General features: G+C 47.1%; 1 protein-coding gene and 1 long non-coding RNA gene across 2 annotated transcripts in view; one reads left to right on the top strand and one right to left on the bottom strand.

Moving 5' to 3' along the window:
* The first annotated feature begins 1,059 nt into the window (after positions 1-1,059).
* Positions 1,060-9,595, top strand: LOC138915473 (uncharacterized). Its single transcript, XR_011421461.1, has 3 exons — positions 1,060-1,272; positions 3,227-3,420; positions 6,567-9,595. It is a non-coding gene; the product is annotated as an uncharacterized lncRNA (long non-coding RNA).
* The window catches only part of ARL3 (ADP ribosylation factor like GTPase 3), a 32,659-nt gene continuing 21,552 nt past the window's right edge, over positions 3,592-14,698 (bottom strand). The window contains exons 4-6 of the mRNA XM_001498593.6: positions 14,636-14,686; positions 12,810-12,995; positions 3,592-3,870 (exon numbers count right to left, since the gene is read on the bottom strand). Coding sequence (XP_001498643.1) covers positions 3,823-3,870; positions 12,810-12,995; positions 14,636-14,686 — 285 coding nt within the window. The 3' untranslated portion in view covers positions 3,592-3,822. The remainder of the gene's footprint in view (positions 3,871-12,809; positions 12,996-14,635; positions 14,687-14,698) is intronic.

Below are 14,698 nucleotides of genomic sequence, written 5' to 3'. Positions count from 1 at the left end.
CAAGCTCCCCTGCTCTGGAGGGCAGAGCCCTGGAGCAGTGTCCACTCTGCCACCGACTGTGTGACTTTGGGCAAGTCTATTCCCCTCTATGAATTCTCTTTAAAAGAAAGACCCAGTTTTCAGATACTAGGTAATCGCAAGTATCCTTGGCAGCCCTAACTTTCCTAATGTCTTCTCCTTTCTTCCTGTTTGTGCAAAAGATGGTACAGAATCTACATTTGTGCAGCTGTGAGCCCAGAGGACACCCAACACCTGGAACAGGGAACCCCAGGGGAGCAATGCTGGTCAGAGGGGACCCACGGTGTGGGCTTGGAAGGCTAGGGGCCGAGACTGCTGGGAAATGAGCTGTCACCGTCATTGTCCTCCAGAGGTGGCAGCTCACTGCAGCATTCAGACCCGGGGGGCGGGGCCCCTCCTGCATTGATGGCTGTGCAATCTTGGGCAAATTCCTTAACCCAGACAAGGGCCTCAGTTTCCTCAACGGTGAAGTGGGACTAATGCTGCCACAGGAAGTATGTAAAGTGCCTGGTGCGCAGCAGGGGCTGAATAAAGGGTTATTCTTATTGTTTTTGTTGCTGTTAATATTACATCCTGAAAAAAGCACCTTGAGGAATGCTAACCTCTGAAAGGACAAACATGTTTCAGGCCCTCTCTAAGCTTCAGCAAAGAACGCAGTGCATTCCAGGCTGCCTTCGTTTCAGCTAAATTTTATTTGTTGGATTTTTGACAGACGTCTAAATTATACATCGAATTTTCCACATGACCAAACACCGCGTCCCTTCCTTTGATTATCACTTTCAAAAGGGACTATAAAAAAACCACCTTTCGATGGCTCGGACTGAACCCTGAAACCACATGGAGCGCGGGGCTAAAAATAAAAGGAAGTAAGAACTGGCCCCTGAGAAGGAAAGAGAAATCAAAGCAAACTCTGACGGGAATCAAGGGACGAGTCCTGGCAAGGGTGACATGGTGTCACCCTCCAGGCCAGGCCGGATAAGGAGCGGCCGACAGTGAGGGTGGGGCACAGAGTGGCACAAAAATAGCCACCGGTTTAGCCCAGAGGGGAATAAAGAAATTTGTCAAAAGCCAGGAGAGAGAGACGTGGAGCTGGAGTGAGAGAGGGGGCAGGACTGTGTCCTTCCAGCAGTTTCAGGAGCTGCAGACTTCTTTAACCCAGGCGCATTTCTACCCGCCGGCATAATCGCTGACTTTCAGCTGTGCGCCGACATGTTCCCCAGCTCAGCCCACATCAATGACACCCTTGTTTCCATGGTAACCAAGGGAGAGTGAAGGGGAAAGGGTGTGCTGCGCTGGGCGCGGGGAATCCAGCCAGGAGGAGCCGCCAGGGGGAGGTCGGACGAGGGGCGGGAGGAGCTTTTCCCACCACTGGTTTGAGCACACATCCTGGGCCCAGTCCAGGCCTTGCCTGCCCTCAGGCTCCCAGCCCTCTCCCCTGCACATTCAGACGCCGCTCGCGCACAGAGCAAGTCTTACTAAGACTCATGAGGGGTGGGAGGATGGGAAAGTGGGTATCCCCTTTCTAACTTCAAATTCTGTCTTCTGGTCACGGCCACAGGGGCCAGGGGTGGGGCTGGAAAGAGGAAAGGGGACTTAGAAGAATTTTGTTTTTACAAATGGGAGCTGTCAAACTCCGCATTTTTCGGGCTTCTCTCATCTAGCCTGTGAGCCCCGGGAGGGTTCAGCAGGGCTCAAAGGGAAGATGAAAGCTTGTGACATCCACAATGTCTCTGTGTCTTTGGTGGAAAAGCTGAACATTCTCTCTGAACATTCACAGAGGCTCTTATCAGAGGAGGGCAAGTGGCTCCTGCCTGCTGGCCGAGGCCTTGGGAGGGTTCTTTCAAACAGTTCCCTAAGTTAGTGGTAAAAGAACAAAAATATTTTACAGACCATCCACTGCCAGAGTCAAAGTTGCATATCACAGTGTTCCAAAATTACGGACCTCAAAGCAGGCATTTGGCCCCTCAGATAGCGTCTCTGGTGCACTATTTGGAGGGAAAAACTATTTTCAAGTGCTATTGCCACACTTCCAGCCTGACAGAAGGGGCACTTCTGGTTCCTTAGAATTCTGTTTTGCTTCTCCTCAAAGCCAGAGAGGTGAGGGGTGAGACAGAGAAGCCAGAGGAGGTTGCAGGGAGCAGCTAGCTCAGTGTTTAAAAACCTCACCTTCTTTCGTTTTGCAAGTCCTTACAGGTCTGTCCACAGGAGCCCCAGGGCATCTTTTCATGTCTGGCATTGTTAATGGCTTTCACCCTAGACTGCCTTTGAAGCTGGCCATGCTCTGGCCTCACCTACACAACTATGTCCAGAAAAGCTGGGGACTGAAGGCCAGGCGCTGGAGCGGCCCCTTCAGACTGCTCGCATGCCTTGGTGGGCTTGGGAAGGCAGCTGGCCTCCTGGGACCCACCAGTCACCGGACAGTCTCTTATTCATTCTCTGCAAACCCCTGAGCTCAGGCACCAGAACAGAGTTCAATTCAGGAGCCGGGTGATGCTCTGGCCTGCTTTGCCATGTTTGAAGCCGGAGATTTCTTAAGGCTCAGGGAAACAAGCTCTTTTTGCAACGCAGGGCAGGAGAACTCTCCTGCCATTCCTCTCCAATCAATCAACAGAGGACACATTTTGCTGGAGAGAGGCAGAGGAGCCAGCAGCTGGGGTGACTCTGGCTTCCCTGGGCCTGGCCCCTGCAATCATACACACCCATGTTCTCCCCAGCAGCAAACTCTCTCCACCCACGAGCATCCCACACCACCAAGACGCCAGCACCGTAAAAATTGATCTCTTCTAAAAATCGATCTGCCTGCCTTTTCTCAGTGGAGCAGGTTCAGGGTAAAGCTGCATTTATTTTTAAAATCTGATAGCAGCGGCCTATTGTGATCATTTAAACACAGAATTCTTTGAGCTTTAGAAATCCCTTCTATAGGACGGCCGTGGAGAAGCCAGCTAATCTCGGAGTCGGCTGCTCACTGCTCCACTGAACTGGAGAAAGCCTGTTTGCGCTAGCCTGAGCCCTCGATGTGAAGGCTTTTTAAGGACCTTGTAATTTTTTCTGGAATTAAACCTCCCACCTCTCCTTACATTCCAGATGTCATTACAGTCAAAAGTCGTAAGAATTTGCTTCCCTGTGTGGCTGGCTGGGGGGTTGGGGACGGAGCATGGTTCTGTGGTGACTTGTTTGTGAGAAAGGATTTTTTTTTTCCTTTCCAAAGGGTGAAGATTACATACACAGTCTCCTACCTGCATGACAAGATGGTTTAATCATCTGCTGTTCCTCCCCTCCCCACCAGCAGCTTCTGGCTGGACAGACTGCAGCCCTGGCGCAGTGGTGATGGTAAAAATCACTGACCAGCACCAGCAAACGCTGCCTGTCGTTTCAAAACCATGGGGGGAATGTAAGGGACAGGTCAGTAAATACATCAACGCAGCACAAGCTGCTTCTTCCTCTTTTCCTTCCTTTTTTTTTTTTTGAAAGAAAAAAGCCCAGTGGAATTGTCTAAACTGAATGCAATCTCTTACTCATTTCAAAGATCTCATTTTCTAATCATGCGCTTTGAGACATTTAACACTATTTCAATTATGCAGAGGAAATAATATAATTCCTTTATTTGAAAAATGATCCTGAACCTCAGAGATCAGTTAAATCTACTGCTGGAATGGGGATTCTTTTTAAACTGTGTTGTTCCCTCTCTTCAAACAGCTGTAGCTGTACACAGATGGAAAAACATTTGGTCAGAAAGCAGCAAATTAGTGTTTTTCAGGGCAGAATTCAGCTCCCGCAGCTCCTGCATCTCCATCCGTCTAGATTTTATTTCTTCTTTGCATTGACATTTTTGCAGACCCAGTTCATGCCGTCCTTTGAGGGAAATGGGCAGAGAAAGGCAGTGTTAGTTGTAAGAAAGCCAGCACACACTCAAGCCCAGGACGGGAGGGAGTAGGGTCCTGGGCCCTCCCTCCCCACCCCTCGGCTCCAGGAGTGTGCCCCCCTCAGGGGCCCACCTGGGTGACCCGGGACAGTGACTTCCTGGGGAGGAGGGGGGAGGCTTTGGGGAGCACGGGCAGGATGGGGAGGGAGGGCCCAGGGTCTGAACTCGAGAAGGGTCCTCAGGAACTCCCTCTGAAAAAATAAACACATCCGCCTGGATCCAAGGCCTGATTGAAGAGCTATCAGGAAAGATTCCAGTCATTTTTGGCTTTTTCTGAAAGCTGACCTTTGCTAGGGCATTAAATTCAATCAGCCACCCTTCTGGTGCCCCAGCATGTTTACAGTGTGACAGTGTACACTTGGGTTAAATTAAATTTCTTTTTGGAAAAACAAACCAAGTGCAGTGTGTGTTACTAGACACACACTGGGGCAATGTGCGTTTACTTCTCTTTGCGCAGCACTACAGACAGGTTTAAAGGGCCTGGCCTGATTCTTGTAGCTTTAAGCACTACCAGGCAGAGGGACTGGGGAGAAGGTTCCCTTAAAGGCACAGTGACCTTGAAAGTGTCCTCTCTTAGAAGGCTGGAGAGGGACAGAGGTAAAACCCACACAATGCCTACAGCCACCTGGCAGGCGGCAGGATTTCTCGTGGATGCTATGCCTGCCAGAGATGACCTCCTTTTCAACCCCCTTTGGAGTCATTCCAGAATGCTCTCCCTTTCCCCAGAGTCTCTTCGACCTTCAGGAGTGTGCGAAGTCCCCTCAGAAGCCCAGAACAAAATCAAAGGCGGTTCCTGCAATGAATGCCTCTCCCCCACATTTCCAACACACACATGCTCGCTGAGGTCCCAGTCACATTTGCACATCTCGGGGCATACATGACGTGCAGAGTCCCACATTTCCTGTGGCCATGGAGCTAGTTGTTGAACCTGAACAGCTGAGACAGCTTAAAGTAATAAATACCAGCTGACACCCTTGGCCATTCGGAGCATTAATCCCATAAACAATACATCACTGCAAAACAACCAGCAGGCATCCTATCTCCCGGCTAATCTGACCATAACCTGAATTTACAGTGAGTAAAACTCCGCCAGTTGCCATCAGTGCACCTGGGCAGGAGAACCAGACAAGCTGATGGCTGTCCCAGGGCAGACCTCCGGGCGCTGGCCAAGATGAGGCCAGCCATGGCCGACAGCCCAAGGTGGACAGCACCTGGCAGCAGTGGGGACAGGGGGAGGAATGCCGAGGTGGGAGAAAGGTGGACTCCAAATGCATCTCCAGTTAACAAGTGGGTCAGCTACTTTGAAAACCTGAAGCCAATTTTAAGACCATTTTATGAAAAGGATTAATTTAAAGAGAAGCATGTTTAATTTTAGTAGCTAATTGGTTTCCAGGAAAAAAAAAAAGATCACCTGCCAGGAGACAAAAAAGATTTTACAAATAAAAGAGGGATGAATAAGATAGCCATCTTCTCTTTGCCTTCCAAGCTGAACAGCTCAGCACTTACGTAGCACTTTCCATCTTCAGGAACCCACACAAATACCGTCAAAGGTGCACACTCAATATTTTCTCCTCTATAGAGACCTGTACTATTTCATCAAATCATCCTCTCTGAGAATCAAGAACAGTGTTCCCACACTATATGAATAGCATTTTTCCCCCTTGTTTTATAGCTGATTAGGGGGTGGAGGGGTTCTTTTATTATATGTAACTGAACATGAATGCAGTCAGAGATAGGAAAAATATTTACTCAGCTGCAGGAACCCAAAGCAGAACTCGGAGGGTGAGGGGCAGCTTCTTCCTGGGGATCTGTTATGGAGGCAGAGGGGACTTAAGCGCGGGAGCCCTGCTGACGGGCGGTCCTTCTCCAGATGTCCATGAGGGCCAGCGGTGGCAAAGCCCTTCCAGCCACAGTCCTGCCAACAGAGGGCGCTCGGAGGTCAGTAGCCACCAGCTGACCTGCGGGCCCCTGGCCTCTGCAGCTGCCGCTTGCAACCTGGAGGCGCGTAGGAGCACACACAGAATTCCTAGGGGCAGAGCTCTGTGGCTGCTCCAGCTGGGGAGGGGAGCCCGCCCTGATCTGAAGTGTTCGGGGTTGGGGTGTTGTACCTTTCCTCTTATCACCCAGAGGAGAACCTGAGCTGGAGGTGGGAGGTGTCGGGGAGGCAATAGACAATGGGGATAACACTTCTCCAATCAAATCAGGGACAAGCTGTGCCAAGTTGCCGCTGGAAAGGAAAGATAATGGTGTTATCCAAGATCCTGACCGGGGAGTCCATGTCAGACTGGCTTGAAGCTGTGTTTACAGAACCCAGCATGGTGTCTGGCCTACAGCAGACATTTAATGTATCTTTTAAATTAATCTTTGTAACAACCCTGTGAAGTGGGCACTATTGTAATTTCCACGTTACGGATGAGGAAATGGGAGCACGGAATAGTGTGTGGCAGAGGCGGGCTGTGAACCCAGGCAATCTAGCTCCGGTGTCCATGCTCTTGAACCATTTACCATTTCTCAGCGGATGCCGGCAAGTGCCAGAGAGAGTAGCTCGGCCTCAAGCTTGCAGGGAAGTTGGGACTCACCCTGAAGTCGGGACAGGGAGGAGTAATTACAGTTTGTGCTTCCTCAGGACTTCCAGCTGAAGAGAGGGGCACGAGACTGACCCTGCCTGGCTTTGCGGTAGCTCTGAAGGTGCCACAGGCAGTTCTTGGCCCCTCAGCTCTAAAGACTGCGGGCTGCCAGGTCTCCAAGCGTGTGGAAGCCTGCATGTTTACCTCACTGCACCATCCTGGGCCGTGAACTATTCGCCAAGACCACCTCCAGTGGAAACTCTACATTTAGAGACGACATCACTGCAAGAGTCGACATCACTTCTGCTTCTCAGGTTTAAATCAGTGTGCCACGGCACTCTTGCCTGAATCTGACAAGCCTGTGCTTTTCTAAAACAGCCGACTGAGAAAAGGTGATCGTTTACTTGGGAGGAGGTTACTGCTCTGCCTCCAAAGAAGGAAATAATTCACAGGTTTGTTTAATGGTTGACCCTTTATTGTTAAAAACTGGTTTGACCAAATTTCTGCACATTTGATCTTCATCATGGGAATGGCAATCTTACGGCATGAGTTGTCTCCCTCCCCCCCCCTCCCCTCCCCCTGACCAATCCTGCTAAAACTTAATTTGAATTGATTAGCTTCAATTCAATAAGGGACTACGAGAGACATCAAACCTCAAACACTAAGCTTTGTTTGGTCTCATGGAGAGGAAGTAAATTTTACCACGTCGTGGTATTATTCCCTCCTAGAACTGCTGGGAAAACTATCAGGCTGCCCCTGCCCAGATGGGTGGAAAGCTGCTCATCACAGATTTCTCCGTTCCAGGGTTAAAGGCGCAATGCCCCTTTCCATGGGCAGAGTGGTCTCTGGCTGCACTGCCCCTTTTAATTTGATCTCTCTATAGTGCATCCATCACTGCTGGATGGTGGAAGGGAGCAGTGGCAGCCATGGTTGGGTGGGCCTGGTTTTTAACGCCATGAGGACTACACGGTCACGTCAGTAATTGCTTTAAGACGACAAGGAGCTCAGACCCTTGCTGAGCAACGCAGCCTATCCCATTGCGCCACGGGGCCCCCAGGGTCAAGGAGCAGCTGGATGCAGCATACATAAAATATTGCTTGCTATTAATATTTTTTCTGGTGACAAAGGGCACTGCAACAGAGACGGAGCAAAATCGTATGCTCCGAGCTTGCTTAGTCTACAGAGAGGTTGGAAAATTTAAAAATAAATCTGAGGTCTGACTTGCAGATAAGTGGTTCCATGTATACTTAGAGGCAAAAATAACTGATGCCAGGACTAGGAAAAAGTGGGAAATGTCATTTTTTAAATATCGAAATTCTGTTGGCATATGAAGGGAAAAGTCCCTTAGACCAAGGAGAAAAAAACGAAAACAAGAAATGGGGCTGGTGGCTGTCTCGTGTCCAGCTGCGAGGCACTCTGACAGCCCACACATCAGGGCTAAGACCGCCAGCAGTCCTTTCTACGTAGGTGGGACTACTGTGAGCCAATGGTCGCTCCTGTTTGGAGAAGGAAGACGGGATGTGGGGTAGACGTGACAAGAAAAGGCGAGCATGAGGTGGGGGCACGGAGAGCAATACCCAGGAGAACTTTCTGCTGGCTGAAAGCTATTGGTGCTTGCAGGTCTCTGTTAGGACTTAGGCTAGAGACCAGGTTGAAGCTGCTGATCTCTGCTTTGAAAGGAAATTCTAATCCAGTATAATTTTAATCTCACACACACACACACATACGATGTTTTAGAAAGAAAACGCCTTCAAACACCTGAATATACAATAGCAAAGGGCAGCTGTGGTCCGGGGTTCAAATTCAGGTCTGCAGCTGGGAGAGGCGCTGATTCTCTACGCCATTCTCTGGCTCTAAGCCAGATGCTTAGTTCACTGTTTCTAGACACCTGGGGAAAAGAAGAGACCGAGAGTCCCAGGGCTGGACATGCTACCCGAGGAGAGGTCCTAGCAATGCTGGCCTCGCCCAGGGCACGGAGGGAGGCTGCCTTTATGTCTGTAAGGCAGTCTGGCTGAGGGGCTGCAGGTTTTCCCTCCCAGATATTGTTCAGTTTCTCTTCTTTCTGCCTTCATCTACTTGACTTAACTGGGTCTCTTCTGATCTCTCCTCTGGACTATGGGTCTTTCAGCAGGACAGAGTTTCCAAGACTGATGCTCTTTCAGCTTCTGGTGCCCTTTATCTGTGCTCTGCTCTTGACCGTTTCTCATGAAAATCTGCTTTAATTACATGATGGCCTGGTCTCCTCATCACCATTAATCAGGCAAAGAAAGACCTGTTTCACCCACAACTAAAAATATACAACCACGTACCGGAGGGCTTTGGGGAGAAAAAGGAAAAAATAAAATCCTGGAAAAAAAGAAAAAGAAAGATGTGTTTTGAACTCGCTTGAAGCTCTCAAAAGTCAATTTCCACACCCAGAGCAGGGGCTGTTGGTATTGCCTGTCCCTGTGAAGACTGCACATATTTGCCTTCAGAATATCAGGTGGAACAAGAACCTGAAATCCATCCCAGGAATCACTAACTTCCATAATCTCCAATCATGAGTTTAAGCTACTCAGCTAAGAAGTGACATACTTGTCCTATTAGTCCAGAGGGTGTAGCTCACCATCTAGCGGATCTGTCGCTGTTCCCCGGGCTCACCCACTTGAGGGTGGTATTTATGAGTATGAGACAGTCTCTCAAATGCGTTTTGATTAAACACATACAAGCAAACACAATGTAAACAGAGGCACTGTCTTTAAACACCTGAAACTGTAACAGAAATTCCAGGATGTTTTTTTTAACCTTTGTACGTTTTCTTTCAGGGTCACCAGAACTGTAGTGCCAGACGTTACTTGACCCATTTCATGTCTGCTCATCTGGATAGCTTTGCCCATTACTGACCAGCTTTCAGGGGGTGGGGACGGGTGGGGAGGGTGGAGTGGGAGGATGAAATAGGAATTTAGGGAATTTGAGTAATGACTGCACAGTATCCATGTCTTATGGACATTTTCCGAGTCAAGTCTTTAATTTTTAGGAAGACTTAAAAGCTTTAATTAATAAGAATCATTAAACGCCTGCATTTGAACTAGGCAATGCAGGAAAAGAATTCCACCTAAGTGACTCTTTTTAAAGTGAAAACCAGGAAACAGGCTGAGTGGGCAAGAACCTGGGTCAGAGGCATTACCTGAGGGAAGGACACGGTCAATCAGTGCCTCACAAAGAAAAGCATTTCCACAGAAAACTCCGCGACCTTTCTCCAGTCCCCAAAGGTTACCATTAAAGGACAATAGACAGCAGATTCCCTTCTTAATTAACATTTTTATTAAATAACTCATTTCAAATAATGGTTAAATTCTCTAAATTTATATCATTCTATTAACCATAATCTAATCTCATTAACCTTGAAATCCCAGTCTTAACTACCCAATTCTATACACCATGGTACTATCTACTAAACTAATTAAGTGACCTTCAAACTATTTCTCCTCCATGTGAAATCATTATTTTTTTTGCTCACAGTTCTTTGTCGGATCTCTCTCGATATCATTTCCTGTGAACCTAGTTGCTGAAGGTCCCTGATCTGAGAAGAAGTCTCTTAACAAAATTAAACCATACCTGACTGTCTCACTTGATTCAAACTGGTTGATTTTAGAGCCTTCCCCAGCCTCCCCCCACTGTCTAACTGTCTGACAGCTCGCTGCCTCTTTTTTGGCCTAAGGATCCTGTGACTTAGAGGAAACTCCACTTCTATGGTGGTTACACAGCCAGGAACACACAGCACTCTCGTCATCTCCGCCTGACAGGAGCAGCGTGGGGTGGGGGCTGGGAGGACAACGACAGGAGCTCCCCCTCCCAACCTCCCAGCTCCTCTGAAGTTCCCTTGACTTGAACGCCACTACTATAACCACTACTCTAAAGACTGACTCGAGAGAGCCCCAGTGCTCCTTTGTACCTCCCTAAGGCTGGCCTTACTGTTAGTTCCAGCTTTGCTGTTTCTTCCTTTCAACACGCTGGCCAAGTGAACAAGGATGACAGAGCAGTCAATTCCCACTTTCTTAGGAGTATGCACACAGAAGGTATTTACTTTTAGTTCCACCTTTAGCGCTCCCACCCTCAAGACGTTCTCTAGTTTCTACATTTGTGATCTGAACCATTTAGGGAGGCAGGGTCCTCTTGCTAAAGTGGTTTGTACCAACACAAGAAAGCTACTATCTTCTCCTGGGCCTCATCCTCGCCAAAATAACCTTAGGCCTCGTGAATGCCATCTTATGCACAATCGAGGGAAATACCTTAGGCAAAACTTGATTTTTTTTTTAAAGTGAGAAGCTAAATAAAATGATCAGAGTTTACTTATTCAAAAACATCCTGGGTTGTAGTGTACTTGTTGGACCAGCTTGTAAATTAAGCTGGAAAATGCAGTTTATTTGAAACCTGATAAGTATATAATCACATATGTGACTGCAATTTTATAGAAGAGATTCAAGAAGAATAAAACTTAACCACTGCGCCCCTGAGCCGCCAAGAAGAATAAAACTATTAATGGTAGTTAGTTCCGTTGTTGGGTGGGATTAGGGGTGAGAAAAGAACTTTTCCGTTTTTAATTTTATATACTTTTATATGATTAACAATGAGACTACATTAATTTTATAACCAGAATCTAGGAAGGAAGGAAGGAAATAAATAAGACAATATCTGCCTCCTCCCCAAACCTAAACCCACAGAGCTCCAGCATCCGTTTTAGGGATGTAACCAAGGTAATCTTGAGAGGGCCCCCACAACACACATACACGCACGAACAGCTTCTGAGGAGTCTGGAGGAGAGGGCACTTGTCTTGTGCTGACTGGTCTGCCCTCAGATCTAGAGGCCAAGCACAGAAGCAGGCCCAGGTTGTTTGTGTAACAAAAAGAAAAAAACCAAGGGGCTGGCCCCGTGGTGTAGTGGTTAAAGTTTGGCACACTCCGCTTCGGCAGCCCAGGTTTGTGGGTTTGGATCCCAGGTGTGGACCTACACCACTTGTCAGCCATGTTGTGGTGGTGACTCACATATAGAGTGGAGGAAGACTGCCATGGATGTCAGCTCAGGGCTAATCTTCCTCAGCAAAAAAACCCTGGAGGATTGGCAACAGATCTTAGCTCGGGGCTAGTTTTCCTCAGCAAAAAAACAAAAAAAAAACACAAAAAAAGGAAAAAACCAAGCAGCAAACAGCTGGAACACCTGAGATAATTCTGGGAGGTGATTATTTGCTTGCGATAAAAGCAGTCAGGCAATTTTAAGACAAATCAGTGTCAAATGTCTTAGAATACAGGGAAGAAGAGTATTAGAAGGTAAATGGAAAGAGGCTGCGGGACAACAATCGAGAAGCAAATCGCAGGCTTGTACCCCAACACACCAACTTGAGAGAGAAGCAAACTGGTCATGTCAAGAGACACATGCCATATGGCAATGAGGGAGGATAACGTTTCTTTAGATGCTGTTAATCCCCCACAGCATCCTAGAGCAGTACTGTCCGACTCTCACTGCACTGTCACTTCCCTGGCAGGTAAGCTAGATGTTTAAAATGAGGCATGTGGAGCACTTTGGGGCTTCAGAATAAAGAAGCAGTCCTGGAGGGCTGACTCCAAGTGTCACCTGGTTCGAGCTGCTTGGTAGGAAGCATCAGAGCCGAAACTGTTTCTCTTCTGTGAGGATACAGCCTCTCAGGTGTCTGGGATACAAACATTTTCTGCCCTAAATTAACAGCAAAGGAGGAGGAGGCTGGTCTTCCGGTACACAGCTCCTCAGTATAAAGCATGGGGCTTTCTGTCAGCAGAAACCTCCCAGTGGGAAACCAACCTGAAGTAGCAGGAAACAGACACCAACCCTGAGGGCAGTGGAGACAGCCAACAGAAGAAAATGAAATACTTCTAGCATCGCTAGTGTGCATGATAGCTGACGGCTCTGTTCCCATGGGAGTCCAAGTATTTAGCATCCATAATATTAGACATAACACAAAACCCCCAACCAGATCATCAAAGAATCCTAGAGTTAGAAATCATCCTCGAAGTCTTCTGTTTTGACCTTCTACCCAATGGTGTAATTTGCTGCTTGTGTAGGGTATGTGTATCTGTGGCTTTCCTGGAACAGTTAATGACATCAGCCTGATTGCTAAATAGAAAAGAACTCAACTCCTCCATGCCCTTCACATCCTGGAAGGGTTCATCTGCCAATCAAAGGCTATTTGTTTCATACCTTTTTCTATCTAGATCAGCCCAACCAATCAGACAGACTACCTTAGCTGGCTGCCATGTTGCCAGGTGACCGAGCCTTCCGATAATCTCACCTGAATGCCCTCTCCTGTGAGAGCTGAGCAAGACTGGATCTGCCAGACTCGGTCACGGATGGTGTGCAGGTTCAGTCCTTCTGCAATTTCAGAGGCAGGGGCTGCTGTGAGCAAATCCTGCTTATTAGCAAAGATGAGCACTGGCACACAACTTAGCTTTTCTTCCTCCAGTAATTCAGCCAGTTCCTGGATCATTTGGGGAACAAAGAGGGAGAGAAGGATGAAATCTATGATATTTAACCAGGCACTTGTAGTAAGAAAGAAACAAAACACTTAAGCTGATCAACTAGCAACTTCCAAGGGCAGTGGTTCTCAAACTTGAGCCTGTGGAAGAATCCCCTGACAGACTCCTGGGCACACCTCAGAGATGCTGAGCTTGGAAAGTCTGAGCCAGGGCCCAGGAATCTGCATTTTTAACCAGCTCCCCAGGTGGTTCTGCTATAGTGGATTCATCGTATACGTGCTGAAGTGAGCATGATCAGGGATTCATAGATCATACTTTGAGAAACACTGTTCAAGGGAGAACGCAAGTTGTAGTAAAGATTTAAAACCTACCCACGGTTATTATCTGCAAATAACTTTCAATGCATATATATACACACACATACACACACATATATCTATATGTATATATATACACATACATATTCTTAAAAATTTAAATTTAAAATGACAATTGCTTTAGACACTATAATTATGTTTCATCAATCTCTATTCTCCAAAACATGCATGCACGCGTGTTTAATCAAATCCACATCCTAAAATAACTGTATTAGTCCGCTTGGCAAGGTCTCTCGGATTTTTAGGTTATTGGTTGGGGTCTAAACTGTATGTTGATTCTATCTGAAATAAGCATAGGAGAGGGCGTATGCTTACCTACATGCCAGGACCCACCTCTTCCCCATTAAACCCACATTTTAGCTACTTAAGACACTGGCTGTCAAAGAGAACTGGATGGTTCAAGAGGCAGGTCATTATACGCCACCCTTCACCTCCAAGCTCATGTTTAGAACTGGTTCACATGAGTGATGATCCAGAAATCGTCAAGGTATGGAAGGGAAATGGGCTGTCTCCAGGAATCTGGAGAGTTTTCAGATTAATTTCCAGGAAAAAGGAACATAAACATGGGGACTGCTACCTTTGGAACCCCACCTGTGGTAGTTTGGGACACAGGCCAAGGACTCCGTAATGAGATGGAGGCACGCTTCTCCAGAGAGTCCACTCTACTCCTTGCTTCTTATCAGCGTACTCAGTCTGGGTAAAACGGTCTATGCCCACTGCTTCTCTATTTAAAATAGTGTAGACAAATCTCATCGTGTAATCATGTTGACATGTACTCTGCATTTCAAGCCATATATGGGTTCAAAGTACTCCTATCTCTTGGCTTGGAAACCAGAGCAGCTTAGTCTTGGCTTGTACATTTCTTCCCACCTGTTGGAATTTGTTAAAGCTATCCTTGGATCAAGTAAGTTGGTACTGAAAAACATACAAAGAAATGATAAGAGAATTGTTCCTCTTGGTTCATTTCTACCTGGCCTAGGAAGAAACCTGAAGAGCTGGGGCATGGCGGTAAGTTCCATTTGCTTATATCTTATCAATTTAGTTTGGTTAAAACCAAAAGCCTTTAATCAAAAAATTGTTTAAAGGATTTTCAACTAATTTCTTTTTAGGCAACTGGTATTTCTGCCTACTTGCCAGAATGACTGTCTTGTTTAAACTGCAAAGGTTAAACAAAAAATACCTCCCTCCCTCCCTCTCATACATGTCCAAGGTAGATTAATGAATACCAGTTACTTGGGAAATATCTCAACAGAAGAACTATTTACCTGACCCGTCTCTTCAAATCTTTTTCTGTCTGCGCTGTCAATTACATATATCTGTAAAGTAAA

Source organism: Equus caballus, chromosome 1 (assembly GCF_041296265.1).
Source record: "Equus caballus isolate H_3958 breed thoroughbred chromosome 1, TB-T2T, whole genome shotgun sequence".
Taxonomy (NCBI): Eukaryota; Metazoa; Chordata; class Mammalia; order Perissodactyla; family Equidae; genus Equus; species Equus caballus.
Note: the sequence above shows the minus strand (reverse complement) of the source record. Positions and strands in the feature narration are given on the sequence as shown.